The sequence below is a fragment of the Meleagris gallopavo genome, chromosome 5 (assembly GCF_905368555.1).
Source record: "Meleagris gallopavo chromosome 5, MGAL_WU_HG_1.1, whole genome shotgun sequence".
Lineage (NCBI taxonomy): Eukaryota > Metazoa > Chordata > Aves > Galliformes > Phasianidae > Meleagris > Meleagris gallopavo.
Genome location: NC_139408.1, coordinates 37,365,885 through 37,393,884, shown reverse-complemented (window position 1 = coordinate 37,393,884; position 28,000 = coordinate 37,365,885). Strand labels below are relative to the sequence as shown.

The 28,000-nt window shown below is 42.8% G+C and overlaps 3 protein-coding genes across 11 annotated transcripts in view; 2 read left to right on the top strand and 1 right to left on the bottom strand.

Annotated features, from left to right (window-relative positions):
- ALDH6A1 (aldehyde dehydrogenase 6 family member A1) lies at positions 1–11,620 on the top strand. The gene is made up of 12 exons (XM_085225287.1): positions 1–157; positions 280–336; positions 2,582–2,656; positions 3,334–3,495; positions 4,065–4,143; positions 4,696–4,998; positions 5,424–5,545; positions 5,784–5,973; positions 6,614–6,795; positions 8,143–8,322; positions 8,532–8,630; positions 8,948–11,620. The coding sequence occupies exons 1-12, from the start codon at positions 101–103 to the stop codon at positions 9,050–9,052; spliced, it is 1,611 nt and encodes a 536-aa protein (XP_085081413.1). The 5' UTR covers positions 1–100; the 3' UTR covers positions 9,053–11,620.
- BBOF1 (basal body orientation factor 1) lies at positions 9,949–21,238 on the bottom strand. 4 transcript variants are annotated; one of them, XR_014883653.1, is made up of 11 exons: positions 20,908–21,238; positions 19,685–19,750; positions 18,065–18,208; positions 17,025–17,105; positions 16,579–16,649; positions 16,126–16,270; positions 15,213–15,712; positions 13,648–13,752; positions 12,900–12,968; positions 12,214–12,489; positions 9,949–10,980 (listed from the first exon to the last, which is right to left on the bottom strand). XR_014883653.1 is itself a non-coding variant. In XM_085225285.1 (10 exons), the coding sequence occupies exons 1-10, from the start codon at positions 21,100–21,102 to the stop codon at positions 12,034–12,036; spliced, it is 1,419 nt and encodes a 472-aa protein (XP_085081411.1). In that variant the 5' UTR covers positions 21,103–21,238; the 3' UTR covers positions 9,949–12,033. The 4 variants fall into 4 exon arrangements, 3 of the variants coding, with proteins under 3 accessions (XP_085081411.1, XP_085081410.1, XP_085081412.1); XM_085225285.1 differs by lacking the exon at positions 12,214–12,489 and having other exon boundaries at positions 9,949–12,076; XM_085225284.1 differs by lacking the exon at positions 12,214–12,489 and having other exon boundaries at positions 20,908–21,233.
- ENTPD5 (ectonucleoside triphosphate diphosphohydrolase 5 (inactive)) overlaps positions 21,076–28,000 on the top strand; it is a 24,957-nt gene continuing 18,032 nt past the window's right edge. For 3 of the 6 annotated variants that reach the window (XR_014883654.1, XR_014883655.1, XM_085225291.1), the window contains exons 1-5: positions 21,076–21,231; positions 24,314–24,585; positions 25,789–25,868; positions 27,385–27,528; positions 27,905–27,980. Coding sequence is in view for 4 of the 6 variants with exons in the window: in XM_085225291.1 (XP_085081417.1) it covers positions 24,330–24,585; positions 25,789–25,868; positions 27,385–27,528; positions 27,905–27,980 (556 nt within the window). In the remaining 2 variants the exon portion in view is untranslated. Of the gene's footprint in view, positions 21,232–21,325; positions 21,782–21,872; positions 23,741–24,313; positions 24,586–25,788; positions 25,869–27,384; positions 27,529–27,904; positions 27,981–28,000 lie in introns of those variants that run through there. The other 3 variants (XM_085225295.1, XM_085225292.1, XM_010711711.4) reach the window with 3 other exon arrangements.

Genomic DNA, 28,000 nt, shown 5'->3' with positions numbered 1-28,000 from the left:
TCGTCTGACCAATTAGCGGGCGGAGGCGGGCCTTCGGGCGGCCGGGAGGTGTGGCGAGGGGCGCCGTTCGGGGTCCGCGGCGCAGCTACCCTCGGCCGGGATGGCGGCGGCGGCGGCGCGTGGCGTTTGGGGCGGGCGACGGCGCGTAGCGCTCAGGGTGAGGCGGCGGCCACAGAGCACTGCGAGCGGCGCCAAGAATGGCACCCCGGGGGGGAAGTAGGGGATCTGGGGGCGGCGGGGAGCCCCATGTAACCGAGCTGCTTTGTGTCCCCTGTCCAGCTGCCGCCGAGAGCCGGTGTTCCCTGGATCGCTTCGGCCGCCGCCTCCTCCTCTGTGGTGAGTGGCGCCGGGCGGCTCCCCGGGGCAGCAGTGCTGCTGGGCGAAGCGCTCCGGCGGGCGGGAGGGGCGCCTGCGGCGGGGCGGTGGGGCTGAGGCGGCGGTGCGGCGGTGCGGCGGTGGGGCTGTGGTTGGGTCGTTCACCGAGGCTCTGCCGGGCCAGGAGGAGCTCGGATTTCCTGCACTTCCTTCAGTTCTGGAGATTAGTCTTCTCCCGAGTGCAGCCCGCGGCGCCGCTTGTCCCGCTGTAATGTCAGCCACATCAGCACTTGTAACGTTTTATTCTTATTTTAACCCACCGCGGTATTCCTTCGCAAGCCAAGGCCTCGCCCATCCATTACCGGCATTAGGTCAGACATCTCACTTCAGCCCTGCTCGCTGATAGTGCCCCTGCCCTTGCCTTTCTCTTCCTTTTTCACTCCTCCACTTTCCACTGTCATGACCTGTCCAAGTCAGCCCCGTTTATTTTCCTGATTTGTGCTCTGGTCCCCCTCCCACCATCACACCAGCGAGAGCATCCCTGTCCTCATTGCCCTCACCAGGTGACTTGCCTGGTGGATGAGGGAAAGGCTGTTGACACAGCAAAGCCTTTGGCACTGTCTCCTACAGTATCCTCCTGGAGAAGGTGGCAGCCATGGCTTCCACAGGTACACTTTTTGCTAAGTAAAGGACTGGCTGGGGGGGCGGACCCAGAGAGTGAATTATCCTGATTAATATCTTTATTGATGATCTGGACATGGGAATTTAGTGCACCCTCAGTAAATTTGCAGATGACACCAGGCTGGGAGGAAGTGTCAATCTGCCTGAGGATAAGAAGGCCTTACAGAGGGATCTGGACAGGTTGGATCAATGGGCTGAGGTCAATTGTGTGAGCTTTAATGAGACCGAGTGTCTGATCCTGAACTTTGGTTACAACAACCCCATGCGACACTACGAGCTTGGGATCAAGTAGCTAGAAGACTTTGCAGAGGAAAAGGATCTGGGGGTGTTAGTTACTGACAGCCAGCTGAACATGAGCCAGCAGTGTGCTCAGGTAGCCAAAAAGGCCAATGGCATTCTGGCTTATATCAGAAATAGTGCAGTCAGCAGGGAAAGGATCGTCCTCCTGTACTTGGTACCTCCAGTACTGTGTTCAGTTTTGGACTGAGAGGGAATGGCCTTAAGTTGTGCCAGGGGAGGCTTAGGTTGGGTATTAGGAAACATATTCTTGGAAAGAGTGGTGAGGCACTGGAACAGGCTGGGCTGCCCAGGGAAGATAGTGGAGTCACCATCCCTGGAGGTGTTCAGGAACTGTGTTGATATGGCACTGAGGGACATGGTTAGTGGACGTAGTGATGATGGGTTGATGGTTGGGCTAGATGATCTTAGCGGTGTTTTCTAACCTTAATGATTCTGTGATCACCCTCTCATGACTCCATGTCCCAATTCTCTTCACACAGCTTCCTGGTATATATGGTTTTATCCTCATTTCTATAACCTGTGTACCTGTTCTTCACTCTGCATCTCTGTTTCCTCTTCTTCCTATCCATTCTCCCCAAGTGAATGTTCTGTGGCAGTATGAAGCGTTTCTCACTTTCTCCAGGTTTCCTCATTACCTCTCAATATCAGTTACTAGTTTCCAGTCTCTTCACTTATGCGGCCCCAGCTTGTCCTGCATGCTACAGCACTAATTGCATCTTCTACCCCTGCTTTTTCTTCTCCATACTTACCTGAGCTCCATAACCAAAACTTTCATTTTCCTTTCTTCTGCACCGGAACTGGAAAGCTGTGCCCTCTGTGCTGCCTGCCATGACCATGGCTGTGAGCTCAGCAGCAACAGGTTCCCTGCTCTTGGCTGCAGAATCATTTGTGAAGCAGGAACAGGACAGCACTGTACCTACAACTATGAGCTGGGAGATGAACCAGCTTAGTGACTTGATGGAAAGGAAACATAGCACAGTTTGCACCAAGTGAGCAGAATTCTTACAAAGTGAATTATTAACTTTTTTTTTAACATGTTTAGGAACTGCAGGGTTTTTGTGACTTAGTAATTGTGGTGACTGAGTAGATTAAAATAGTTCTGAACATAATTCTAGCAATGTATATCTTCTGTAATAGTTTTTAGACAGGGTTTTAACAATTTTAGTCTAAATCGAGGGAAAGAATGGAGTACAGCAGTAAATGACAAAAGCCTGCACATAACAGGGCACACATTGTTATGTGTGCACCTTCAGGCAAAGATCACTCACTGTGCTGTCTTCCACAGCCAACAACCAAACTGTTCATCGATGGGAAGTTTGTCGAGTCCAAAACCACAGAATGGATTGATATCCACAACCCAGTAAGTGAAATGGCTTCTGCTCATATACCCACAGTTGGTGTGCAAGAGGGTGCTGTGATTTCCTTGAATCACTTGGTAAGAGGGGGAAGTATGTGTGCTTCTGGAGAAAGCTTAGAGTTGGAGCTTAAGATGGATTTAGTGTTGTGTAATTGCTTCGCAGTTTCCTCTTCATGTTCAGTGTCAGTCTTAGGGAAGTAATGTAGTAAACCCCTATGTAGTAAACCCCTGATCTCTGGAGAGAAAGCTGAAATCCTGCTTAACTATTTTTCACATAGAAAGGCTCTGTGTGATGTCAAAATTTCAGAAGGCTTCCTTTCATCCTGCATGTATGCAGCCTGATATGATTTGATGCCAGCTGAACGTGAAGTCCTGATAAATTGCAAAATGTATCAGACAAGTTGCTGAAATTCCCACTTGGAAACCAGTACAGTTTTCTGTGTGCCTGATTTGAGATGTGTAGACTGAAGATTTTCAGAACTACAAAATGCATAGAATTCCAGCTGTGGTCCAGGCCTCTCAGTGCACTAAGAGAGCAGTCTCTTTTCTGTTTCCCCCTGAGAAGTACAGCTCCTTTCAGAATAAAGGTATTAAGTGTGTGGTGTGCAAGGACTGTTGAATGGTTGGCAAGGATAGCTGAAAAAAAATCAGTTTTGATACAATTTGTTTCTTTCCATCAGGCCACAAATGAAGTGGTTGCTCGTGTACCAAAAGCTACCACTAGTGAAATGGAGGCAGCTGTAGCTTCTTGCAAAAAGGCTTTTTGGAACTGGTCAGAAACATCTGTTTTGAGTCGCCAGCAAATCTTCCTGCGTTACCAACAGCTCATCAAAGACAATCTGGTGAGACACTGTGGCTCTGTGTGATGGCTGTTACTGAATGCATTGTAGCTGACTATGAACTAAATTAAGAGACTTAATCATTAATTGAGTTGTTGGTAAGATGTTGTTGCCGTAAATGAGGAGCTGACAGTCACCATCACTGAGAGGTGTAGCAAAGCACTCTCCAGGCCAAAGCAGACACAGAGGCAGCACTTCTTAGGGATTATTATTCTGCATTTGTTTCTTTTACCAAAATACCACAGGAGGAGCTTGGTGGAGAATGTGCCAGTTGACAAAGACAAGTGAGAAAAGTATATTTTTTGATTCCCCAGGTTTTTCTCTGTGTCTGTGTTGTGACATGTGAAAGCAATAGAATATAAGCCAGCCCACAGATGCTTGTTGGTTTTGGTGTTTTTTTTTTTTCAATATCACTAGTGTAATTTATTGACTTCTTGTCCGCAATAGCAAATCAGCCCATGTCAGCTTCCCCAGGATCTACTCAGACTGTAGATGTTAAACTTATCCCTGAGCCCTTCTTCATGGGCAGGCATTTTTCTAACATTCATAAACTTTGTGTTTTCCATTTTCAGAAAGAAATTTCAAAACTCATCACCTTTGAGCAAGGGAAGACCCTGGCTGACGCTGAGGGAGATGTGTTCCGAGGCCTCCGTAAGCTGCTGGCTCCATCTGTTACAAAAGGGGCTTTCAGAACCCGCAGAAAGGGAGGAATTCTCCGGAGCAACTGTTTGCTCTAGGAGTTTGTACATCTAGCTCCCCTCATAGCTTCCTTCTGAAAGAAGAAGGGCAGTTGTAACTCCAACTTGAGAGTTCCCTTTGGTAGAGTTCCTAAGTCACTTCCAAGTTGTTAGATCCTTTATTTTCCTAGGAGTGACTACTGAGTGCTGTAAAGAGATAGGAACTTCTCACTTGTGCTGAAATGTCTGAGGTTGAATCCCAGCTGGCACATTAAAACTACATCTGTACTACTTTTACTGGGGCTGTTGAATCTGCGCTTCTATCACAGTAGTTTATAGCGTACTCAGGAGAGAATCCATTCACAGTGAGCTCACAGTGCTTGGGAGAGCAAAGGGATTTTCTGGAGCACAGTGAGTTTTAAACTGTGGCTGGAAGAAAGACTTGGGTCAAGGTGGTGCTGAGAAGGGAGTATGGGGAGTGACCGTTAACAGATCACCCAGTGGCATATTGCCCTTTCTGCTGCAGAGGTGGTTGAACATGCTTGCAGTGTGACGTCTCTCATACTGGGAGAGACCATGCCCTCCATCACTAAAGACATGGACACTTGCACCTACCGTCTGCCTTTGGGTGTGTGTGCTGGCATTGCACCGTTCAATTTCCCAGCGATGATTCCTCTTTGGATGTTTCCCATGGCTATGGTTTGTGGAAACACATTCTTGATGAAACCGTCTGAGCGTGTGCCAGGAGCGCTCATGTTCCTTGCCAAGCTGTTTCAGGATGCTGGTGCCCCAGATGGGACCCTGAATATCATCCATGGACAGCATGAAGGTAATAATAGCTCTTGTTGGACTGGAGTATGTATGTGTTGTGGTGTCTACTTAGTGGAGGTATTAGAGCTGTTTGAGCATCTGATCATGCTGCTGTTAGAGAGGTTTGGAAAGGCCTCTGTCTTAGCCCCTGTCAGATACGTACAGAGCTCCCGAGATTTGACTGGCGGGCCTGTGTTTTGAGTACTTGAGGCCCACAGCATGAAAAGCCAGCAGAAATACTGTTGTAAGAGCCCTGGGGCAGAGCTCACATGCTGAGAAGTTAGAGTGGAGAGATGCATGAACGGGCAGCAGGGGAACTCAAATGTAGGAAATAGATGCAAGAATTCTAATGAGAAGAAAGATGCATAGATTAGAAGTATGGGGATGAGGACAGAGGGAAGCATTTTACACTACAGTGTATAATGTATTATTTCCTATTTGAAGCTGTGAACTTCATTTGTGACCATCCGGATATCAGAGCTATCAGCTTTGTGGGATCTAATCAGGCTGGCGAGTACATCTACGAAAGAGGATCCCGGAATGGCAAGAGAGTCCAGGCTAACATGGTAATGCCACTCAATACAGCATGCAGCACCACACAGAGTTCCTCTATCTGCGTGTGCTTAAACAGACCACACTGTTCTGCAGCAGACACTGACTTTGCTACTGATAATTACTTGATGAGGCTGACCTTCTTGCCATCGTGTTGGCAGCAAATCATAATTACTACACCATGTTATTACCAGAGCACTAGAGAAGTGAGTGGGGGGGGTTAATGGAGTCTGTATGTGTTTTGTATTTTAGGGAGCAAAGAACCATGGTGTGGTGATGCCAGATGCCAATAAAGAGAACACCTTGAACCAGCTGGTTGGAGCTGCCTTTGGAGCAGCTGGCCAACGCTGCATGGCCCTGTCTACAGCAATTTTAGTGGGAGAAGCACAGAAATGGTTGCCAGAGTTGGTGGAAAGAGCCAAAAATCTACGTGTAAATGCAGGTACAGATTCTGATAATTTCTTACCAGCTACTTTGCTTCTGCACAACTGTGGCTTTTTAGGTTGGTGTGTCTGCCATATTGTAGTATGTCTCTTGGAGCTGCTGGCTCTGTAGGCTTGATCCATAAGGATGGGAGCTAGCAGATTGTCTGGGTTGGGACACAGAGCCCTAGACTTGGAGTTAAGAATATGTAGGAAGGATTGGCAGTACAACTGTGCTGCAAAGTTTACAGGTTTGATTTTAACTGGAACTTTGAGATTATGTCCCATATAGAACACAAACCTACCGTTTTACATAGCAATCTTACAGGTCCTTCCAATTTGTAGTAAGCATACAGTAAGAGGGAAAAATGGAAACAAGTACTTTTGAGATTGATATTAGAATTCTCCTGCTTTTCATTTGTTTTAAATAAAATCTTGCATGGAGGAAAAGTTTTCTTTCTGAGAAGGATCTGTTCCCAGTGATCTAAAACTATGCTTATGACTTCTCTTGTTTGTTGATTACGTTTCTTAATGGTACAAATCTTTGCTCCATGTCTCAGAAATATCAGAATTTTCCTATTTTTTCCTGCTGATGTAGTTACCTTCATTATGCTTAAGAAGAGGAACGGTTAAAAGCTTTGCATCTCTGCCTCTCTACAGGAGACCAGCCTGGAGCAGACCTAGGGCCTCTAATCAGTCCCCAAGCCAAGGAAAGGGTTTGCCACCTGATTCAGAAAGGAGTAGAAGAAGGTGCCAGTCTTCTCCTGGATGGACGTAATATCAAAGTGAAGGGCTATGAAAATGGCAATTTTGTTGGACCAACGATCCTTGCCAATGTCAAGGTGACGTAACAAAAACTAGTGCTTGATGCTGTATGTCGCAGGATCATTTGAAAAATGGGTCGGCCAAATTGGTCAGTAATCAAGATTCACCACATAGAAGTCTCATAAATAACTTCAGTTTTCCCTTGCACAATTCCAGTGAAGTGCTGATTGTGTAATGTTGCTGTGGAGGTGACGAAAGAATTCACAGGAACAGAACAATATTAATAAAATTATTGATATGAATAAAGTTAATAATCTTAACTTTTTTGGAATGTAGCCAATTGGAAGAACATATGGACAGTTTGTACTGTGTCAAATTAAGTGTCCACTGAACGTTGTGTACTCTTCTGTAGCAATGGCCAGCGGCAGATGCCTAAAGAAGAGTATGACTAACAGCCAAACATAAAATTTTCCTGTCTGCCCATTATACATTCCTACGGTTTGCAACTTTAGTATTTATAGATATCAATATAATGCATAGCATTCTCTATGGGAGAATATTTTTTACCAGGCACACATCTCAAGTCGGTTTTCATATCTAAGTTCTTTTTAACATTTATGCCATTAGCTGGTATTAGTTAATTGCTTTTTAAGTATTAGATTCATTTTGGCCCTCTGGTGTGATTCCAACATGGCATACCAGTCTTGATAGTTCTGCTGTTGTTGTATTCTTACAATTTTATGGACTAAATGCTTTTTATATATTTCCAGCTTTTAATCTGTTTCATAATTTTCCTGCACTGTTTTCATTAAAGATATTAAAACATTTCACTTTCCTTTAATTGTAAATAGTATTCAGAAGTAAAAGTTTCACTGAGTGTTTTTTATTCTTAGTTCTTTATATAGTCAATATTAATATGTTCAATATTAACCACGTACATCTTACCTGTCAAGTGCATATTTTGTAGTTTGTTGTGTTAGTTATTAGTGATTAAAATAATTCCTAACTGGTACTTCTGTGTTTGTCAGATACTGCTTATTATCAAGCATGTGTCCTGGGCACTGAGTTTCAGAGAACTGCAGGTTATCAGCAAGATCTGAAGTAAACTGTCCTGAATTAATCCTGGCTTTAATCAGCCTTGAGCAAAGAGTAGACCTGTGACTCATGTTAGGCAGGCAGTAAAAGCAGAAAGTACTTTAGCAATTACAAATTGTACCCTCTTTAGTAGATAGGTGGCAGGGCGTGGGAAATGGTGGAATGGCAACCAAGACTGAAGGCAATGGAGCATGATGGGTGATTGTAGGAATATCCTGAGCGTGAGCACTTTGTGTGTTTATATCCTCTTTCCTAGGATATTTGATATATTATATCCTATTTATTATATTCAATATCCAGTCTGCTTTTTCTGCTGTTTGTCTTGGCAGCCAAACATGACTTGTTATAAGGAGGAAATCTTTGGGCCTGTCTTAGTGGTTCTGGAAGCAGACACTTTGGATGATGCAATTGAGATGGTGAACAATAACCCCTATGGAAATGGAACCGCAATCTTCACCACCAATGGAGCCACAGCTCGGAAATATTCTCACTTAGTAGATGTGGGGCAGGTATGTTCAAGCTAGAATTATTGCTATTAATACTCACTCACCATTTGTGGTAAACAGCCATCCAGCTACAGCAACTAATCACTGACTACTCAGCCAACAGTACCCAGCTTCAGATTAAAAGATACAGAATACTGTCATTTTTGGAGAGCGCTCTGCAATCTGCTGTTTCTTTATTTTGTGATTAATACAGTAGCTTTTCTTTGCTTTAGGTGGGTGTCAATGTTCCAATTCCAGTACCTCTGCCCATGTTCTCTTTCACCGGTTCTCGTGCTTCTTTCAGAGGAGATGCAAATTTCTATGGCAAACAGGTAACTTGCCAAATTTCGGATGACTTTCTTAGATTGATCTGAGGTAAATCACGTTAGCAGTGGCAACAGGAAGATAGTCATCAAATCTCCCTTATTGGGGGAGATTTGAGAAGGGAGCAAGAACTAAAATAGCAAGCTTTCCCATAGGACCAGAATCTTTGGGGAACTGTTGAAAGGAATAAGTTGATAGGAATTGTTCCCATGTAGGAAAACTCAGTGCACTGTAGATGTGGGAAATAACTGCTTGCTACGCCCGTGGCACAGATATGAAGAATTCCTAAGGCCAAATATCTGATCCTTGCATCTCTTTCCCCCAGGGAGTGCAGTTCTACACACAGCTGAAAACTATCATTTCCCAATGGAAAGAGGAAGATGCCACTGTTACCAAGCCTGCTGTGGTTATGCCAACTATGGGGAACTAAATCAGCCTTTCAAGATGCTGTCTCTGGTGCCCCTCTCTTTCCATGTTGCAGTTTCCAGCTTTGTCCTGACTATCATGGTTTCCTTAGGAAGAAATAGAAAACTTTTTCTAAGGGCCTCTTTTTCTATGTAGATCAGGCAAGCTTATGATGCACAGTCTGGGTTTTCTGTTGCTGTGATTGATTGTTTTTGTATAACTATCAGGAAGAAACTATCCTATCTAATTGAAAAGGAGAACAGATGGGCTTTACTTTGTGTTTCTTTCTCAACCTTCTGAACTTGAACATTATTCTGCTTTCCACTTCAGTACTTCTAGCCTTAGCGATTCACTACTGGCTACATCTTGTAGCAGCTCTCTTTACTGCTTTCTTACATGTTTAGATTTTGAGCTCACCATACTCAGATGAGTATTCACTTCGAGTGACCTAACTGGGACACTTTGGATGTCTCACAGAAGTGACTTTTACATACAATGAAGACAGCAAGTTTTGGAGTTGAAACTGTCAGTCTTTCATCAATTGAGGAATTTCTGAAATACCTGGGAAATACCTTCCTAAGGATTTTTCAGGGAATCATATTTGATCGCTTGTCTAAGGATAAAATAAATACCTGCATCGCATCACTGTGCCTCTTACAGCTGGAAACTGTTCCTGTTGTGCACATTGCTTGCATTCTCCAACTTACTATCAGTTCCATTATACCTAGAAGTTGGTTGGTGCCTTTTTACTAACAGAAACGTGCCTGCAGATCCTTTAAGATAGTGGAACTACGAAAGCAGAAACACATGTTTATGTCTTGCATCATAAGATCATGTCAGTCTAGATGGTAGGAAATAAACAGGTCAGTAGGAAGAAACACATGATTTAATCACAAAGCAGCTGTCTGCCTCATCTGTGTGTTTTTCTGAATATATATATATGTTTTTTTTAATGTGACAGAGTTGATCAAACATTTGCTTAAACACAGTCATGTCCCCTAGGGACTGCAGGTCCCAGTGTTAGAGATGGGTAAGTCTTGCTATATCCTGTTCTTATACGTGCATTTGGAGCTGGATAGCCTATATTTTTATTCTTGCTTCCTGGAAGATGAAGCCATTAGGAGGGAAATCTGCAGGGACTTCATTCAAGTACCCATGGAAAATAATACTATTCTAATGATTGTAATCATTACTTGTTCTGATTAAAGAAGTCTGAATGTGAAGACTCTGTACCCTGCCTTCTGATAAAGATACAATGTAACACATGGTTATGTATCAGAGTAACTGCTGCTGATCCACTAATGTTTGTATCTTATTTTGTTGGGTTTTTTTTTCCTTCTGCTATACTCTAGAGGGAAAATTCTCACCTTGCAATTTGATTATGAATTAAAAGTTTGCTAATTGCTGCAGAAAGTGATTGCTCCTTGATAAGACATTCTATAGGTGTTCTGTTGATTATATTACCCTCTTCGCAAAGGCTGGTATGTCAATTTCTTTTGTAACCTCTGTATAAATCTTTTTTTTTTTTTTAAGAAAAAAATAACAAAAAAAGCATTTCAAGAACTTCTGTAGTAGTTTCCCCATACAGCATTCCAAGGAATGCTTTGGTTCTATTTCCACACATCTATTATGTGATTGCAAAAGCTCTTAAGTTCCATACACTTAACATTTATTGCAAACTAAAAATGCATTTTAATCCAGTTACCATCCTAGAGTTGCATACAGCAAATAAGAGATGTAGAATTGCAGCTTTGCTCACAAGCTAACTCCCAAAATTGCAGATGAGTCCGTAAGTGGTGTGGAGGTTGTTTTTGTTGATGCCATGTGTACCTCTGCCTTACTCTGTCTGTAGTGCTAACTTCTGAATGCACGGCAGGATTACTGCAGAAGATGACGACTCATAATTCAGCCTGCTGTGTAATGAATATCTGGTGGGAAGAGATATTTTCTGTGCTGAAAAGATAAAATATTCTAGGTAAATCACTAATAACAGATTAAATTTAACTCATGTATCTGGGAAAGGAATATAAAGTAATAGTCTGTACTATTGTCTACAGTCACTTGCTTTCGAGTCATTGATTTTCTTCCCAATCAGTATTGGGATTCTGACTTTTCTGTTCAAAGCACATGATCTCTTTTCTTTATAAGTTCTGAAATTCAGCTTTGATAGCAAAATTAGTCTTTATAATAAAGCTTGCCTGGTGGATGGAGATCTGCAGGAGTCACTGCACTTCCTCCACGCTTAGTCCTTAACACTTGTGTGTAAATTTATTTTCTGATCATCTGCGTTTCCCACAGCATTTTGAAGTCAGATTTTTTTTTAAGTGTACTAGGAATACAAATTTTTTATCTGCCTTTTTAGTTAATTAAACATCTTTTTAGATCAAGCTGCAGATTCTTCACTGATCATGATGTACATGCTTCATCTCATCTCACTGCTATTATGGCTTTTCACCCGCCTGTTTATTATCCTTTTTACTTAACACACACTGTACAAGCTAAAGAATATTGTCTGTACTATACAAAAATATGATCTCAGTATGAAGGATTTTAAATTTCTGTAGTCTTTATTAAAACACAATTTCATAGTCAACCCTTGGGTTTTGTTGTTGTTGTTGTTTGTTTTTTGTTTTTTGACCTGGAGGACATTGCAGTCTAGATTCTCAGAACTGTTTAACAGTGTAAGCCCTAAAAATGTATATTTCAATAGTTTAACCATATTTGGACTGGACTCTGCAACTTCTGCTTCTCTTTCCCCTGTCTGTGCAAAAAAAGCCACCAGACACTTCCACGCCTGTTTCTAGAAGTGGTAGTCAGCCTTTTAGAAGGAGCTCTCCCATCTTTCCATAAAAATCCCTCCATTCTTTATGAATGCTCATCTGGTTCCCAAGTGTTAGATTTTCAGTTGTGAATGTTTGACTGCTTCATATCTGACATCGTGCTCCATGATAACATGGTAGAACTCCCCTTCGTTCATTCCTTCATGGTAAATTGATTTTGCTTGCCTTAGAGTATTATAAACAGCTGCATGTCACATCCAAGTCTGTCTCTGAAAACCAGGCATATGAATGCTTGCAGGAATTAGATAGATCAATATGATGGAAAAACATGTTTCACCAGAGATGTAACAACAGAAGGATCTGTACAATTAAAAGGTGCTATAAAGAAAGGAAGAAGATCACTTACCTGTATCAGAAGACTCCAGGTTTGCAAGGGAAAGCTCCACTGAGGAGGAATCTCCAGAAAGAAGTCCTTCCCTAGCAGCAGTCAGCCCTTAAATGGAGTCTCAGAGAGGTGCAGCCAGACTCCACCCCTTCTGGTCACACGGCTGAATTGCCTTCACCTGTGTCCCCAGGGCTGACCGGGTCCTTTCCCCAGGTGCTCAATCAGTGGTTCAGGCCGTGACTCAGCAGTTCCCATACAGTACTTCACACACACCTATTACCTCTAAGTGATCCTATACTGAATACAAAATCAGCTTAATATATTTTGTCATTTAATCAAAAATCTGTGTTCTAGATGAAAATATGGCTCTCTGTACAACCACAGCCTTTCACTTTTTTTCTCTAAAAATACTAAAGCTGTTTTTTTTATAAGAAGAAGCTTTAAGATGGCATGAGAATTTAATTTTTGTGTGTGTGTCATGAAAAGCTGAGTCGACCCCCTACTAAAAGATCACCGTGACCAGAAATATAAAAGTAGGTAACAAATTCCTCACTTGTCACACATACATTTCTTTGTATACATCTATATACACCAATATAGATCTTCAGATAAACTAAATTATTTCGAAAGGAGGCGGGATGACAGAGAGAATTACATTATCAGGACAATGGAGATGTTAAATAGTGTAGTAATATTTAGTGTCTTACCTAGCTATATTTTCTTCTTTAGCATCAGCAGGAGCTGGAGTTGGAGTAGCCAAATCTCTCCTGTATTTCCTGTGAGGAAGAAACAACAGCAAAGTTATTGTCATCTGAGGATGATATAAACTCAACCTGATTTCTAATCCCATAGCAAACTGCTTGTTTTCTAAAAAGAGCAGCAAGCCAGAAATGTCAGGACGCTACCGGGTTATTGCAATGCACTATGTGAAATCAGCTATATGAATTGAACATATGTTCACTATTGAATTCTGTATTTTGTGACAAAATAATTACAATTAAAAGTGAGTGAGGAGAGCACAAAGCAGAGATTGTACAGACTGCGGACAGACTTTCTGTCCTTTAGTTATCTCTGGCTTTACAAATATAGGGTTGACTATTTCATGTTTGATGTTAGCAGAGGTCCAGATAATCCTCTTTACCACTGTGAAGACTATCCATGACTGACCACAGTAAGAGTTATTTGGTCCATTTCCTTCCTGATTCCCAATGGCCTGATCAGTTCCAGATATACATACTAGAACTGTGTTTAATTTTTTGTTTTTTTAAAGGAAGAAAAGTGCACATCCAAAATTGGTATATATCACCTCTTTCATGAGGTTAAAACATCTTACACCAAGCCACACAGCTAGATTCTTATGGTAGATGCAGACTTTCCTCTGCTCTGGAGTTTATCAGCCAAGCTTCCGTAACAGAGAAAGCTCTGTATTCACCTACTGAAGAAACAGAATATTACCGTAGATTTGTGTCATTCATTTTGGCAAAAAGTAATCTCAGGACACGCTCTTTTTGTTCCCATGTCAACTCACTGATATCTACTTTTTTAAACTGGGTATTTTCCCTGAAAAACACAGAAAAGATCAATGGATTAGGAGAGAATGACAAAGGCATTTCTCTCATCGATTCTGTATGTGTAGAAAGTGTTTTAAAATCTATCTGTACATTGCATTTGTTAAGCTATTCATAGTATGTAAGTTCAAAGGATAAATTTGTATACTGTCTTTCTAATTTCTAAATCTGTGGCTGTCTAAATAAGTAGAATAAAAAAAATATACCCATTATTTCTGTTATATGGTTATTGATTATAAATACCAGGAGGGAGGAGGCTAGTACTGATATGTATTAATTTCAAGTACGTTGTCTTCTCCTTACTTTTTCATTGTTCACACACAGGAGAGCTAACATGTAACCAACTTTTATCCTCAATTCCAGTCTTCCCCTTCTCTTCTTTCCAAGGGAAACTTCCTTAGATCTCCGTTAACTACTTTCCCTTCTGATTTCTGAATTGTCAGTACTTGTGTATCATTTCTGAGATAAGGTAAACTGAACGACGCTTTCTAATTGATTGAACATCAATGGGTTAGTTACTCAATGGTTGGTGCATACTAAGCGAACATTTTATTTGGGAGTAGTATAATCATGATCTCTCACCAAAGCCAGATGCAAACACAGCTATCCTGGACCCTAATTCTATGGCTTAAAGCGCATAGATATTGCTGTAGTTTGTAGCAGGTGGTTAGAGATCTATGAAACTGGCCACTGTGGCATGTGTAGCCTCAATTTAAACTAAGTTGCATCCTAATACAAATTCTTAGATACTTATAAATCAGATTTTGGTTGATTTATTTTCAAACATTATCCTGTCAATTAGTAATATAGTGCATATAGTCTTCATACTGATCTTATTGTATATTTCATGCAATGGATTGCTTTATAGATTACTGTGAAGCTTGAAGAAAAGAAGCTTTGACAATACAATGCAAAGTCAAGGGCCTCTGACAAATGAGCAAACAGTTGAACAGAGAGTACTTGCCATCTACTGGTTGCTTCAATTAAAACTGCCAGCAGCACACTAAGGAGCTATTAAGATTGTAACAATATAATTTTTAGGCTTCAGTGTTGATAGTTAACTGTAGTGAGTGAAAAGAGCATTGTGAGAATGATGCCTATATAACCTGTAAAGACCAGAGATGCAACAATAATTATTAAAAAGAAACTGCAGAAGTACATCTATACTGAAAATTCAGTATTAACTTCCACAGCACATTGTAGAAGATGAAAAGATCTCTTTTGAGCCTGTATTCAATTTAATCCATTGTAATAATGACAGAAAGTGTAATTAGGCACCCAGAAAGCCATTGTTAATTGACAGGATGTTACATCTCATACAGTTATTCTCACAACAGCAGCCTCCACAAGTAATCCAAATCTCGACAATATAATCACAAAGATTTTGGGATTTTGTTGTATTTTTTTAAGGTGCAGAAGGAAGATAGGCACTAGTTTTTGATGTTAAAATACCAGTAACATTTCTCTGCTTCTTCTAGGTCTCTGTACACACTATTTGTGCTGTTCACGTTGCTGTTAAATGTTTTGATTTTGGGAAATTCTTCCTTCCCTGCACATGCCTCCATCATTTTCCTGTAATAAACGGCTTGGGCCATTTCCTTATAGTGTTTTCTACTGGCTATGATCTCCCGCTTCACATGGTCCAGAGCATCCAGGAAGAACCTTTCCACTTCAGTCCTCTCATTTAAGATATTCCGAGCTAGTTTCTTCACTCGGTTCATCTCCTGATCCTTCATTTCTAGCAGGTGCTGCAGTTTCTTGATCTCGACCATGCTAGCCTGGTTTTCTATCAGTGCCTGATGCTGTGTTTTTTGAGTCTTTGTCTCAAATTCTTTAGTCTTGTAACATAAGGCCATCTCCAGTTTCTCCACTTTATGTTGCAGATCTCCTATCTGTGCTTTCTGCTTGTTGATCTGTTGGATCTTTTTTCTCATCAAACTCTCAGCGATTTCCTGAAAGATTAGAAGAAGAAATTACTTGGGCTTTTTTTTCACGCCAAATTTGGAGGTTTTTCTTTTCCCCCAGCAGTGACAGTGTAGTCAAGATGCTGGCACCTTCATACTGGAGAGTGAATATTTCTTTGGGGTCAGTTTCTTGTTTGCAACAGAAGCCAGATGAAGGCGTGATGAGTACTGTGCACTACAGAAAGACCTATTCTTGGACCATTATGGGAAAACCTCCCTCCAGTCTCCTCCATCGTTAAGACAAAACCAGTGCGCTTCCTTCTTCAGCCAACTCTGAGTTCATAGCTGCAGACAGGTCTGGCTGCGGAGAAGTTATTCTCAGTACACTTACACCTGTTTCCAGGACTTCAAGGACCCCTTCCTGGAGGGGAACGAAACAGAACTAAAACCAGAACAGAAACCTTTTCCTGTGACAGAAGAATTTTATCCTCCTCTAACTTCTGTTTCATTTTCTGCAACTCCGTTGCCTCCTTCAGGTGATAAGATGAAGCGCCATGAAGACGAATGTTCTCTTTAAAAACCTGTCTCTCAGTGCTGTTCAGCTGCCTGGACAGAGTGAAACAAAATCCACGAACCTTAATCACAAACTTTCATACTTTTTTTTAAATATTAAAATCATTACTTCATCATCCTAATTTCCAAATTAAGCCTTATAGTTTAAATGCTTTTTAACGCATTTAAACACTTTTAAAGTGTTGCCATCATCTTGACATTTAAAATTAGAAAAACAGCCTCAGTCATCACTGATTTTGCCCTTCAAGGTCCATGCAGTAACATGGAAAAAATAGTTCCTCAGAACACAGCACTAAAATGGTTTAGTAAAGTAGAAAGCAGAAAAGGCATGAGTTTCTTACAAAACAGCTTCATGTCGAGCAGCCTCTCTTGTCATCATTAGCTTCTTCTCAGCATCTTCTTCTAGTCTTTTCTGAAAGAGAGAAAAGCCTGTTTAAACTTTGCTTGAGGCCCTTGGAATTGAAGCTTAAAACCTGTTACAGCGTAAATTCTAAAATCCTACACAACTTTCAGTAGCACAACTTCTTACCAATAAAAAAAGAATGAACTTCCATGGGCACTTAAGTTCCTGATAGCAGTGGAGAATAATGCCTCTCTGGGACCATGACATCTTATGCCTTTCCTTTGAAAGCTGCACCTACCCTTCAGCTCAGTCATCATACTTACACTGACATGGGGAACTGTAAATTGCTGAGAAAAGAGTTGTCAGAAATAAAGAAGCCAGAATAACCAGTGGGAGAAATCTTCTTTCTAATAAAAGTTTGTTTAATTGCCTGTCAGCTTTTACCTTCTCTTCAAGAAACCTCCTCTCCAGTTGCAGGACCTCTTCCTGATGTCTCCTGTTTGAGATCTTGATGTTCTTCTTTAACTGTGATAAAAAAATAAACCTCTGTAATAGCGGTGTTTTAATTTCAGCCTCATAATTAAAAAATGCAGATGCAACTACTGAAGGAGGTACTTGGTACTCTTTCCTGGCACTACCCACAGTCCTCATCAAATCTTCCCACAATCTCCAAAATTCATTTAAATCTGACTTTTGGTGCTGTTCTGCCTATTCTTCATAGTTCACTTTTGCCTGTATTTTTATATCAGTCAGTCATTCACACACATGATCTATCATTCTGTTTCATGCTTAGTTTTAGGAATCTAGTTTGCAGATTCATTCAGTCATCAAGACTGTTTGAAATCCAACGCCTCGAGCATCCTTAGAAAAATGCATGACTAACTAACTGTATTTAATGTCTTTGTTTAAAAGCAGCTATATATTAACAAACCAAATGCCACTGAGCAATCATTTTTCTCCATAGAAAGCATGTTGTTTTGTTTCCAAGACCTGCATTGTAGCTGGAAAAAAAGTGAGGTGAGCTGAGTCAGGAAGACAGCTCAAGTTGTTTGAGGTGCCCATTGGATCTCCTGTCAGCTGAGATGCTTGCTATCTCAGCTGAAATGTTTTACAGTTAATACCACTACTTAATATGTGTAGTATAGATTCAAAACATGTACTAAATCCTGTACCATGTCTATATATGTGCTTGTATGATTCCACATTGATTTTGTTAAAAATAAATAAATAAAAATTAAAAACAAACAAACAAACAAACAAACACAACACGCTACAGCACTGGCCCATTGTGGATGCAATTTCTGGCTATGGAATTTGCCTTTTACAAACTTAATGTTTTTCCTCAGACTCTGTACACTGTGCTGAAAGAAAACAGTCTAGTAGATCAGTTCTGTCTGTTCCCCACTCCCAAACTCTGTTATCATAAAGCAAGAAAGGTTGCTTTTTTAGTAAGAGTTGCAAACCCATCTTTACAACAAACTTACATCTTCCAGCTCTTTCTCCATAGCTGCTTTCTCCTTGTGGAATTCCTTTATTAAATTCAATTCTACTTGAATTTGGCTGATTTCTCCAACTTTTTTCTGAAATTTCTCTTCCAGTTCTTTTATTTGTTGGGTATAATAGTCTTCCTGCAATTCAGAAATAATCAGTAAGAAGGAAACAAAATGAGAGAAGCCAGCCATCGAATCTTGTAACATAAAACACAGAGCACACGCTACTGAATATCTGAAGTCACAATGAACTGCAATGTTTGGAAAAATAAGGAATACAAGAAATTCATCATGAGTAGAAATGCTGCAAACTCACCAGAAGCTACCAACCCTCTAATGAAATAAAAACCCTAGAAATTACTAGTAAGTGTAAAACAGTATTTGGAACATCAGCTATATCCTTTTCTATTCTTTATATTTGAGGATGGGAGAAATGTTGTGGAGTCTTGTTCACAGCAGATGCTGTCTTAAAGTGGAGATGAGCTCAGTTCTGTGTTTCTTACAGGTTGTTAATGAACAATAATTTTCTTAGTTCTTTTCATGAATTTTTGCTTCAGTAGAAATGAATGAAGGAGAAATACAGAAGAATTCAAATTAATTATTTGTTAACTCAATAAAAATGAAACTTTTTTTTGCTGGTCTCTGGCTTCACCATTACCCAGCTGCTTCTTCATACTATTTCAGATACTATAAACTATTCACAGAGTCACAGGATGGCCAGGGTTGGAAGGGACCTCAAGGATCGTGAATCTCCAACACCCCTGCCACATGCAGGGCCACCAACCTCCCCATTTAATACCAGACCAGGCTGCCCAGGGCCCCATCCAATCTGGCCTTGAACACCTCCAGGGACGGGACATCCACAACCTCTCTGGGCAGCTGTTCCAGCACCTCACCACTGTCTGTAAAGAATTTCCCCCTGACATCCAACCTAAATCTTCCCCTCCTCAACTTAAAACCATTTCCCCTTGTCCTGCTGTTATCTACCCTTTCAAAGCGTTGACTCCCCTCCTGTTTGTAGGCTTCCTTTAGGTACTGAAAGGCTGCAATGAGGTCACCCCGCAGCCTTTTTTTCTCCAGGCTGAACAAGCCCAGCTCCCTCAGCCTGTCTTTGTAGGGGAGGTGCTCCAGTCCCCTGATCATCTTTGTGGCTCTCCTCTGGACCCTTTCCAACAGCTCTCTGTCTTTCTTGTATTGGGGGCTCCAGACCTGGACACAGTACTCCAGATGGGGCCTCATAAGAGCAGAGTAGAGAGGGGCAATCACCTCCTATCCCTACTGGCCACCCTTCTTCTAATGGAGCCCAGAATACCATTTGCTTCCTGAGCTGCAAGAGCACACTGCTGGCTCATGTTAAGTTTCTCATCCACCAGGACCCCAGGTCCTTCTCTGCAAGGCTGATCCTATTATCCAAATAATAGGGTATTCCTATTATCCAAAATAACACAAGAGAGTCAAAAGGTAATTCCCACATCACCATTCTTTTTTTTCAAGTTCTTTTCTACTCAAGAGTTGCAGAGTTTGCTGCCCTAACTTATTCCTCACACTAAAATCAGAACTACTGTTCAGCCTGCTCAGTGGATCCCATTGTTCTGAGGACAAAAAGTCATTCACCAGTTTCCTGTTCTCTTCTTGTGTTTGCTGTTTCAAATCAATCAGCTCCTTCTTCAGTTTCTCAGTCTGTGAAAATAGAAATCAAGAAATGTTAACTGAGGGGGGAAGGGGAAAGGAGTAGTGTCTGAGCTGCGTTCTTGTCTTTAAAATCAACTATGAGAAGACACCAAAAGAGATAGGTCCTCATCTGCAGTGTTCAGGCTGACTTAAGTGTATTTAAAACTGGAGAGTGAAAGACTCAGCCTTGGTTTGTGCTAAACATGGGAAAGAGTGCAAGCCTGAACAATAAAAACCCACCTGTCCTAGCTAGAGTTCTGTGAACCTCCTGAAGAATTAAAACTACATGGATGGAGGGTTTTCTTCCTTATTGTTTTGGGCGCTGGTGCAGCACTGAAAAGCAGCTCAGAAAAGGGGGTAAAGCAGCTGGAAAAGGGATGAGTAAGGGCTCATGACAGCTAAAGGAAAAAGGATTGGGTGTAATCAAGAGCATTGTCTCCCGCCTTTTAACCCCATCAGTGTTCTGGGGATTGATGATTTGTGCCTTCTCATTCAATAAACAGAACTTTAAAATCATTTATGAGTTCTGCTCCAAAAGTAATGCCTCCTATTTTACGTTGTTTGCCCACGAGGTCAGAAGCGGATGTTGGTGGTATGGCAGCAGAGGTTGAACCTTCCCAGCAATATTCTGCTCCACGTTGTTGACATGCAACAGATGGCAGCAGAGTGGCAGTCCGACAGATTGGGTCTGACATGGAAGGGCAGATGGAGCAAAAGTGTGAATTCCACCATGCGGAAAAAGTGGCACCCATAGATATTGGCATTCATCAACCTTGGCTGAACGGAGACCAACCAGCGGATGCAAGCATTGCAAGGTGTGGGTGGTGCCTTTCAGCAGTGGCAACAGTAATAGCGTGTCACCTCTGCTGGTACAGATGTTTAGGAGCGTGGCACGCAGGCCCTTGTTCATGGTTGGCGAAAATGCATAGCTAATGGTAATGGCTACGTTGAAAAATGGTGTTTTGTAGCTGAGAATTTGTCGTATCAAATAGCGTTATTGTGTTCTTCGTAGCTGTTGTAGTTTCCATGGAAATATACAGGAGGCATTACTTTCGGAGCGAGCTACGTAGTTTCAGCTCGTTTCGGGGGTGCCGCTTCCCTCGCTACCCGGACTCGGCGCGGTCGGAGCGGCACTAAGGCGCCCTTCCCGGCAGCCCGGCTCGCACCTCCGCCGCCCTCTCCCGGCCCTGCTCCGTGAGGAGCGCCAGCACGGCCGCCGCCTCTCTCTCCGAGTGCCGCTGCCGCCACAGCAGCTCCGCGTTGCGCCGGGCCAGCAGCCGGGCAGCCTCGCGGTACTCGGCCCGGCCCGCTTCGGCTTCCGCCAGCCGCGCCTCCCACGGCGGAGCCCGCCTGTCCTCCATTCCGCGGCTTCCGTTACCGCCCGGCTGCCGTGGAAACCGGGCGGCGACGTCCAACCCCCGCGCCGGGCGGCGCGCTGCGTGACGCGCGGTACCGGCGGGATGTGGCGCCGGCGGCGCTCCGAGCTGCCGGTGAGCGCGGGGCGGCGGGCGGGCGGGCCGGGGGGGGGAACGGCGCCGCGTCACCATGGAAACCGCATCCGGCCCGCCGTGTCGGCTCCGCGCTGCCCGCTGACGGGGCCGGGCCGCGCGGGACGGGCGCTCGCGTGGCGCTGCCTTCGCGTCCGCGCCGTTACCCGCGGGGGCCTGCGCTCCTGAGGGAGCGGTAGGTGCGGGAGCTGCCGGCGGCGAGGCGTCTCGGCAGCGCCCCGGGGGCGCGAAGCGGCCCGGCGGGCTGCGGGGTCGGCGTCGAGGCGTGCGTGCCGCGAGCCCGCCGTGCCCGGTGCGACGCCGCTACAGCGGGTCAATGTTTGACTAACGTCCAACTCGGTTAACTTTCAACTTCTCGAATCGGTCCCCTGCGCCTATCCGAGCGTGTTTCGCCGCTCCTGTCGAGTAATGATAAACTCGAGCCCGCGCCCCACTGACCCGCCTGACGCAGCGCCCGCGGCCCGCAGCGGAACGGCGCGCTGAAGGACGGCGGTGCGGCGGGAGCCGGGAGGGGAGCGGCGTCCCGCTGCAGGTGCGTGCGGGCGGGCTGCGCAGCTCGGTACCGCGCGCCGTGCCGGCCGGCTGCTCGCGTTCGTGAACCTGCACTCGTACTCCTTTGCTCCCGCTTGCTTTCTCCCGGCTGTTTGTTCGTCGTGTCATCCGTCCTGCTGTGTTCTGACGGCAACGAGGATTTTACCTTGGTGGAGAGAAACTCTTTTGGAAATAGTGTTTTTCTTTCTCCCCTCCCTCCCGCCTAGCTGTACCCTAAGACGTTCCCTCCATCCTTTCTTCTGACCCGCTGTTCAAATTCCTCTTTCACTGGCATTTCTGTTATTTTCTGCCATCTCCCTCTGCTGGCACTGCCCTCGTGCTCTCCTTGCCCATCTCTGCTTCTTGTGGGTGCCGGCGTGCACCTGGTTAGGTCAGAACTGCTCATCGGAGAGACTCCGTGTGCTTTTCTCCTTTATGGTGAGGGAGGAGGTCCTGAGGTGCTGTCGTGAGATTTTTTGTGTGGGGAGAGAGGGGACCTTAGATGGACGAAGGTGGAAAGAAAGAGAGAAGCCATGGGAGAGGTAGAGAATGGGAAGCGTGAGATGGTGCTGGATGGCTGAGAAGGGCCGCAGAAGAGGCATTTCATACAGGAGCAGTTTAGAGGAGGCCGGGGTTCATCAGTCAGGAGAGCTGGCAAGAAGAGCATGTGGTAATGGTGGCAGTTGGTCAGATATTTTCGGATCAACCGAGATCATGCGGCTTATGTAAGTGTCACGTGTGCTGCGTGTAACAAGAGTCTGGGGTTTGTTCTCAAGGCAGGTGCTCAGTTTTAGCTGTGGTTGTTTAGTAAACAACATACTTGCATTATACAACAACATCTCTCCTGAACAGCTTCACCTTCTGGTCTGTCAGAGAGGGATGGCCAGGCTGCTCATTGTGTAATCATAAAATCTCTTCTCAGAACGTGTTTGTAACGCAGAGGGGATCCTGTGCAATCAAATAAAGGTCACAGAAGATAAGCAAGGCTCCCCTTGTGTAACAGGTTGAGCTCTGTGTTTGCTCTGGAGATAGCTGAGTGCTTGAATGAGTTGGAAAAGCACTCAAAGAATGACTCAGCATGATGTGGTTAGTGAGAATGGGTAAAAGTTAATCTCCTGCTGTAATTACAAACAAAGGTTGAAATAATGGAAGGTGTATAAGGGTTGAATGTGGGAGGGAAGGATGAGTGAGTTCTCTGGGCATAGGTGAAAGGTATAGGGAAATAGAAGCTATGTCAAATTCGTGTAGAAAGGAAAGGAGAGAGGTTAAAGATTGGAATGGGTGAGAATAGGATAGAGGTTGCAAATAAAGATTTAGAGAGGGGGCTGAACGGATCACTAAAATACAACTGAATGCTAGCACTAGAAGCAGATGAGGGCTTGAACAGAGCAGATGAGCAGGCATATGGGGCAGAACATTCAGTGCTGTGGGCAAATGGGTGTAAGCATATGTCTGGGGGGTGCTGGGCTGCTTGCAGCTTCTGTGTGTGAGCACATCAACACAGATGATACTACACAAGGTGGGATATCTGGCCATGTGCTCATTTCTGCTGTTCAAAAGTGAACAACAAAGACAGCTACATATTCTCCTTCTCTTTAACCAGATGCCATTATGAAGCCAATCCTTTCTGTGCCTGTATCTTTTCTTTATTGGCGTTTCTTACTAAAGAACTTATGCAAAGAAATGCATGTGAACAGAAAAGAGATATAGTTGTTGTATCTGGATATCCAGTACTGAGTCTCTTGATTTCACCCAAGGGCCTTGGCTTACTAGAATCTGATGTTAGAAGCTTGTAAGCAATCTGAGTGTTTGGGATGACAGGTCCACCAGAAAACTGTGCTGTTTTAGTTTTGTTTTCTCATTCTGAGAATGAAAGCTCCCAGGAGAAAAGGTTGAAGAAACAAAATGAAGGGAGAAGTGTGAAAAATGGAGAAGAAAGGTACTGAGAGGCAGAGCCCAGGTGAGCATCACAGTTTGGTCCTCTTGTGCAGCACAGGAGCCCTTGGGGGCCAGGATACTGCCTTCACTCTGTGCACTGATCTTTCCCAGAAGCTGCTCAGAGCCTGAGATAAAATTCTCTTTCTTTGAATAATACTTGTGTTTTGCCATAGCATCTCATGCATATAAAAATTAGGGCAAAATGGCTCTGCCTTGAGCTCCTCTTTGATGGTGCTTCTATTCAGATAGTATTTGGACTTCCTGGAGTTTCTGGGAGCTGTAAAACTTGAGACTTTTAAAGCCAAAGTGGAGAAAAAGAAAGCCCAAATAAAGTAAAAGCTAGAAATACTGGGGAAAACATCGTACTTGAACTCTTCTGCATTTGGGAGATGGAGAAATCTTTACTGTGAAAGAACAAAACACTTAGATGCAGTTCTAGCATCAAAATGCAGTAAATAATAACTTGTGGATGAGGTGCTGAAAAGCTATTTTCTATCCAAAAGGCAGAATATTTGTGTACAGGCAGAACTTTTTCTACAGACTTGGTAAGGAGAGGGCTCTTATAACTTTCCTTCCTATTTGTTTTTCCCTACAGGATCTACACCAGCTCTATGACTGTTGACCCACGCTTGACTGCCTCAAGTGATCCTGGCAGGATGACATCTTCCAGACTCCCTATCCTTCTAGCACTGGTCTTTTCTTCTTTGTCCCCTGTTCTTTCCCATTCAAACAGGGAGATGTGGTTTCAGGATCTCTTTCCACCTAACATGTGCCCTATAAATGCCAAGACTTTTTATGGCATAATGTTTGACGCAGGAAGCACTGGAACCCGGATCCACATTTATACCTTTGTGCAGAAGAGCCCAGGTAAGACCCTCTGTCAGTCTGTGCCCCTGCCATATGTTGACTCAGGTTCTCTTTTCACATGAGAGGACTTCGTTTGCACCAATACGGAATTTGGGATCAACTGAAGATTTCTCCTGTGTATCCTGCAGGTCATCCTCCAGGGGTGATTGATTGCCATTTATGGTGGTGTTTCACTGTGAAAAGTTCTTTCTTGCACATCTTGAGAAACCCAGAGGTTTCTTTCTGGGTACATTGAATTTCTGAAGATTTTCACCTGTGCAGCTGTTTAAAGGAATGTCCCATTGAATTGGGAAGAGGCTTACACTGTCCTTTTCAAGTTGCCTGTTACCTGGAATCATATCAACAAATATTTACATTCTGTATATGAAACATTTTGTATCAAAATGAAATCAATATGTTAAAGAGTTATAACCATCTAGGCAGTTTCCAGATGCAGCACACTGCAGAATATCTACATCTGACGTGGTGTGGAGGTACCCAGCTTGGTTGCACATTAAACAGGATTCGAGAGGGTGAATTGGCTTGTGTACTGTGAACCAGCAAGTTTGCAAAGGTTAAAGGCTAATAAGCCCTTCAGGACCACATGTAGTACCTGTGTGGCTTCACATGATTTCAGCATTCTTTGGGAAGGGCTGGTGCAACGTCCAACTCTGATAGATGATATGCAATACTGAGATATACATGGTAGAGCCAAGCTGCTCTGGGAGCAGTGGTCACACTTGTTTGGCTTTGCAGCCAAGTGCCTGGGGCCAGTCAGCTCTGTTTAGCATTCTCTGTGTTTATGAATGGGATGAATCACCTAAGAATAATCAGGAGCTGACTGTATGTGCCTTACTATGAATTAATATTTCACACCTAGCTTGGGGACAAGAAGGGAAAGAAATTTCGTTAAGATTAGGCAACAGTCATGCTACATTGCTACAACTTGTGGCTTACAAATGAATAATGAACAAACATCCTTCTAATTATAATGTGTTTGTAATAAATTGTTGACGAAGTTGGAGGATACAAGGGCAATGTTCTGCTAAGTATGTTTCTGAAATGAAGGAGCAGTGTATTTTTGGGGATTTATTATTTGCAAGGGGAAGTCAAGGAGATCTCGTTAACAGTGTTTCAGACAACCTTTTGGAAGCTAAAAAAAAAGATATATATATATATATATTTGAATTGTTGATTATTTCATGTAATGTTTCATTTGTGCAGAAATCCTTCCAGAGTTGGAAGGGGAAATATTTGAATCTGTGAAGCCAGGTCTTTCTGCCTATGCTGATCAGCCTGAAAAGGTAAGGCTCTCCTTCATTCCCCATAAGTTGATCTTCCTTCTACTAATATCAGTTGCATTCTACCAAGCAGTTCAAATATTGCTAATTGTAATTAGCAGGGAGTCAAGAAAAGTCAAGAAAAATGTACTACTGGCTGTCCAAACCTGTTGCTCTACTTTTGTGAGCTAATTTCCACACAGTAAAATGGAAACTATTACTTCATGTATTTCATCAGTGGAACAATAGCTTAATTAATTGCTTAAATGCTATATCTAACTAGATCATATGCCTTTCAGAATATTTCATCACAGTTGTAGCTGAGTAATGATTTTGGTATGGGCAATTTCTGTTCTACTGACTCTGGACTTCTTTTATTCATTTTTAATTAAAAAATAAAAAAAATCATTTTATTAAAAAATAAAGGTCTTAGAAAATAAAGCTGGGCAGTTCCATAATCTATAATCGGATATATTAATCAGTAGTTTATTAATAAATTTACAATTTAGAATTGTAATAAGAAATTGAAGTTAGGTGCAGCCCTCTTTATTTTCCAATGCATATGGTTGGGAATTCATGTGCGGTGCGCTTCTTTCAGGCCACTCTGATCAGGAGTCAGAAATGAGCAGAAGGGCAAAGACAGCTAAAGGAATCAAGCTGATTTCAAAGAGCCAGTCCTGAACTGAGCTGCCATTTTCCAGATCCTTTCTGCTGACAGCAAGCTCATTCACAAGCTAAAGGAGGTGCCAGGCAAATGATATATTAGATCCTGTGCCTTGCCTGCTTTAGCAGTCCTGGAATTAGGGCTACCTTAGGGGGGGCTTCAGATTTCAGTGTGCAGTGTGCTCAGCTGCATTCAGTGCTGCAAGAATTTTTAGTGTGAAACTCTGGGGAAGAGTAGATGGCTCTTCTTTAAAACTTTGATAAGCTCTCTTCTGATTTCACTAAATTGTCTTGTTTATTGGGTAGGAGAAAAGAAAAATCATCACCAAGAGACATTTCTAGAAATTTCACAGGAGAATGCTTACTGCTAATGCAGAACTATAATTGTTAGAGCAGTGTAAATAGCTGAGAGCCCAGCAGTGATGTCTGTGCCTCATGTGATAACCACTCTACAGCTGTCATTGTAGTTAGGCTACTTTGTATGAACTTACTTGGAATTATGTGCATTTACTGAAATTCAGACATCCCCCCTGATCTTTGCAGTTCCAGTAAAGAATTGCACCACTTAGTTTTATCATACTACAAGATGCCTAGGTTTGTCAGATACTCAGTTTCCTTGCTTCCCTCCATCTTTTCCAAAAATACTTTCCACAAACAATGAAATTTAATTCTGTCTCCTAGGATATAACTCTGAATGCATCTGACTTTCCAATGCAGATATTCCTTTAAGGTTTGTATGAGGTGCCTTGCACAGTTTTTATACTTTCTTTAGGCGTGGATGTTTTCTGCTACTGAATACCAGTTTCACTAGTTTTGAGGAATTAGGAGGGACATTTTCTGAAGGAAAACTGTAAGAAATACAATTTCTTCCTTTAAGGGTGCTGAATCCGTCAAAAGATTGCTGGACATGGCTGTAGATGCTGTGCCACCTCATCTCTGGAAGAAGACTCCAGTAGTGTTAAAAGCCACAGCTGGACTGCGCTTATTGTCAGAGGAGAAAGCTCAAGCTCTACTTTCTGAGGTAATACTAACATCTTTTGGATACAATACTACTGTTCTGTTTCATCTTTCCTGGTTCTGTTCTCCAGTCTGTTGCCATCCGTGAATTTCAGCTGTGAAAAGTAACTCTAATCCCACGATAGCATGAAACTCACAGACTTCACAGATTTTCTTTCACGGTCCTGAAACCTTCTATCCTGGTGTGGATAGAAGACTCTGGGAGAGAGACTTTGGATACGTCTCTTTCTTTACTGGCTCTTAAAAGAGGAAGAATTTTGTTTATCACACACTCTTGACTTTTTTTCTACTGCAGTGAAAAGGAAAGCTTTTCTCTGCCATTGTCAGAGCAGAGCAAGACTATTCAGACCAAAGAACTGAATCATTTTCTCTTTCTGCAGGTGAAAGAAGTCTTTGAGAAGTCACCATTTCTTGTTCCAGAAGATAGTGTTAGCATCATGGACGGGTCTTATGAAGGTGTGTTTTAGAAGGAAGAA

What these genes read in the sequence shown, in the direction of transcription:
- ALDH6A1 (XM_085225287.1), top strand. Translation starts at nt 101, where the DNA reads ATGGCGGCGGCGGCGGCGCGTGGCGTTTGGGGCGGGCGACGGCGCGTA. An exon ending in GACGGCGCGTAGCGCTCAGG is followed by an intron (nt 158 to 279) that starts GTGAGGCGGCGG and finishes TCCCCTGTCCAG; the next exon opens with CTGCCGCCGAGAGCCGGTGT. An exon ending in GGATTGATATCCACAACCCA is followed by an intron (nt 2,657 to 3,333) that starts GTAAGTGAAATG and finishes TCTTTCCATCAG; the next exon opens with GCCACAAATGAAGTGGTTGC.
- BBOF1 (XM_085225284.1), bottom strand. Translation starts at nt 21,102, where the DNA reads ATGGAGGACAGGCGGGCTCCGCCGTGGGAGGCGCGGCTGGCGGAAGCC. An exon ending in GCCGGGAGAGGGCGGCGGAG is followed by an intron (nt 19,751 to 20,907) that starts GTGCGAGCCGGG and finishes CTATTTTCACAG; the next exon opens with ACTGAGAAACTGAAGAAGGA. An exon ending in AAGAAGAGAACAGGAAACTG is followed by an intron (nt 18,209 to 19,684) that starts GTGAATGACTTT and finishes TCTGAATTGCAG; the next exon opens with GAAGACTATTATACCCAACA.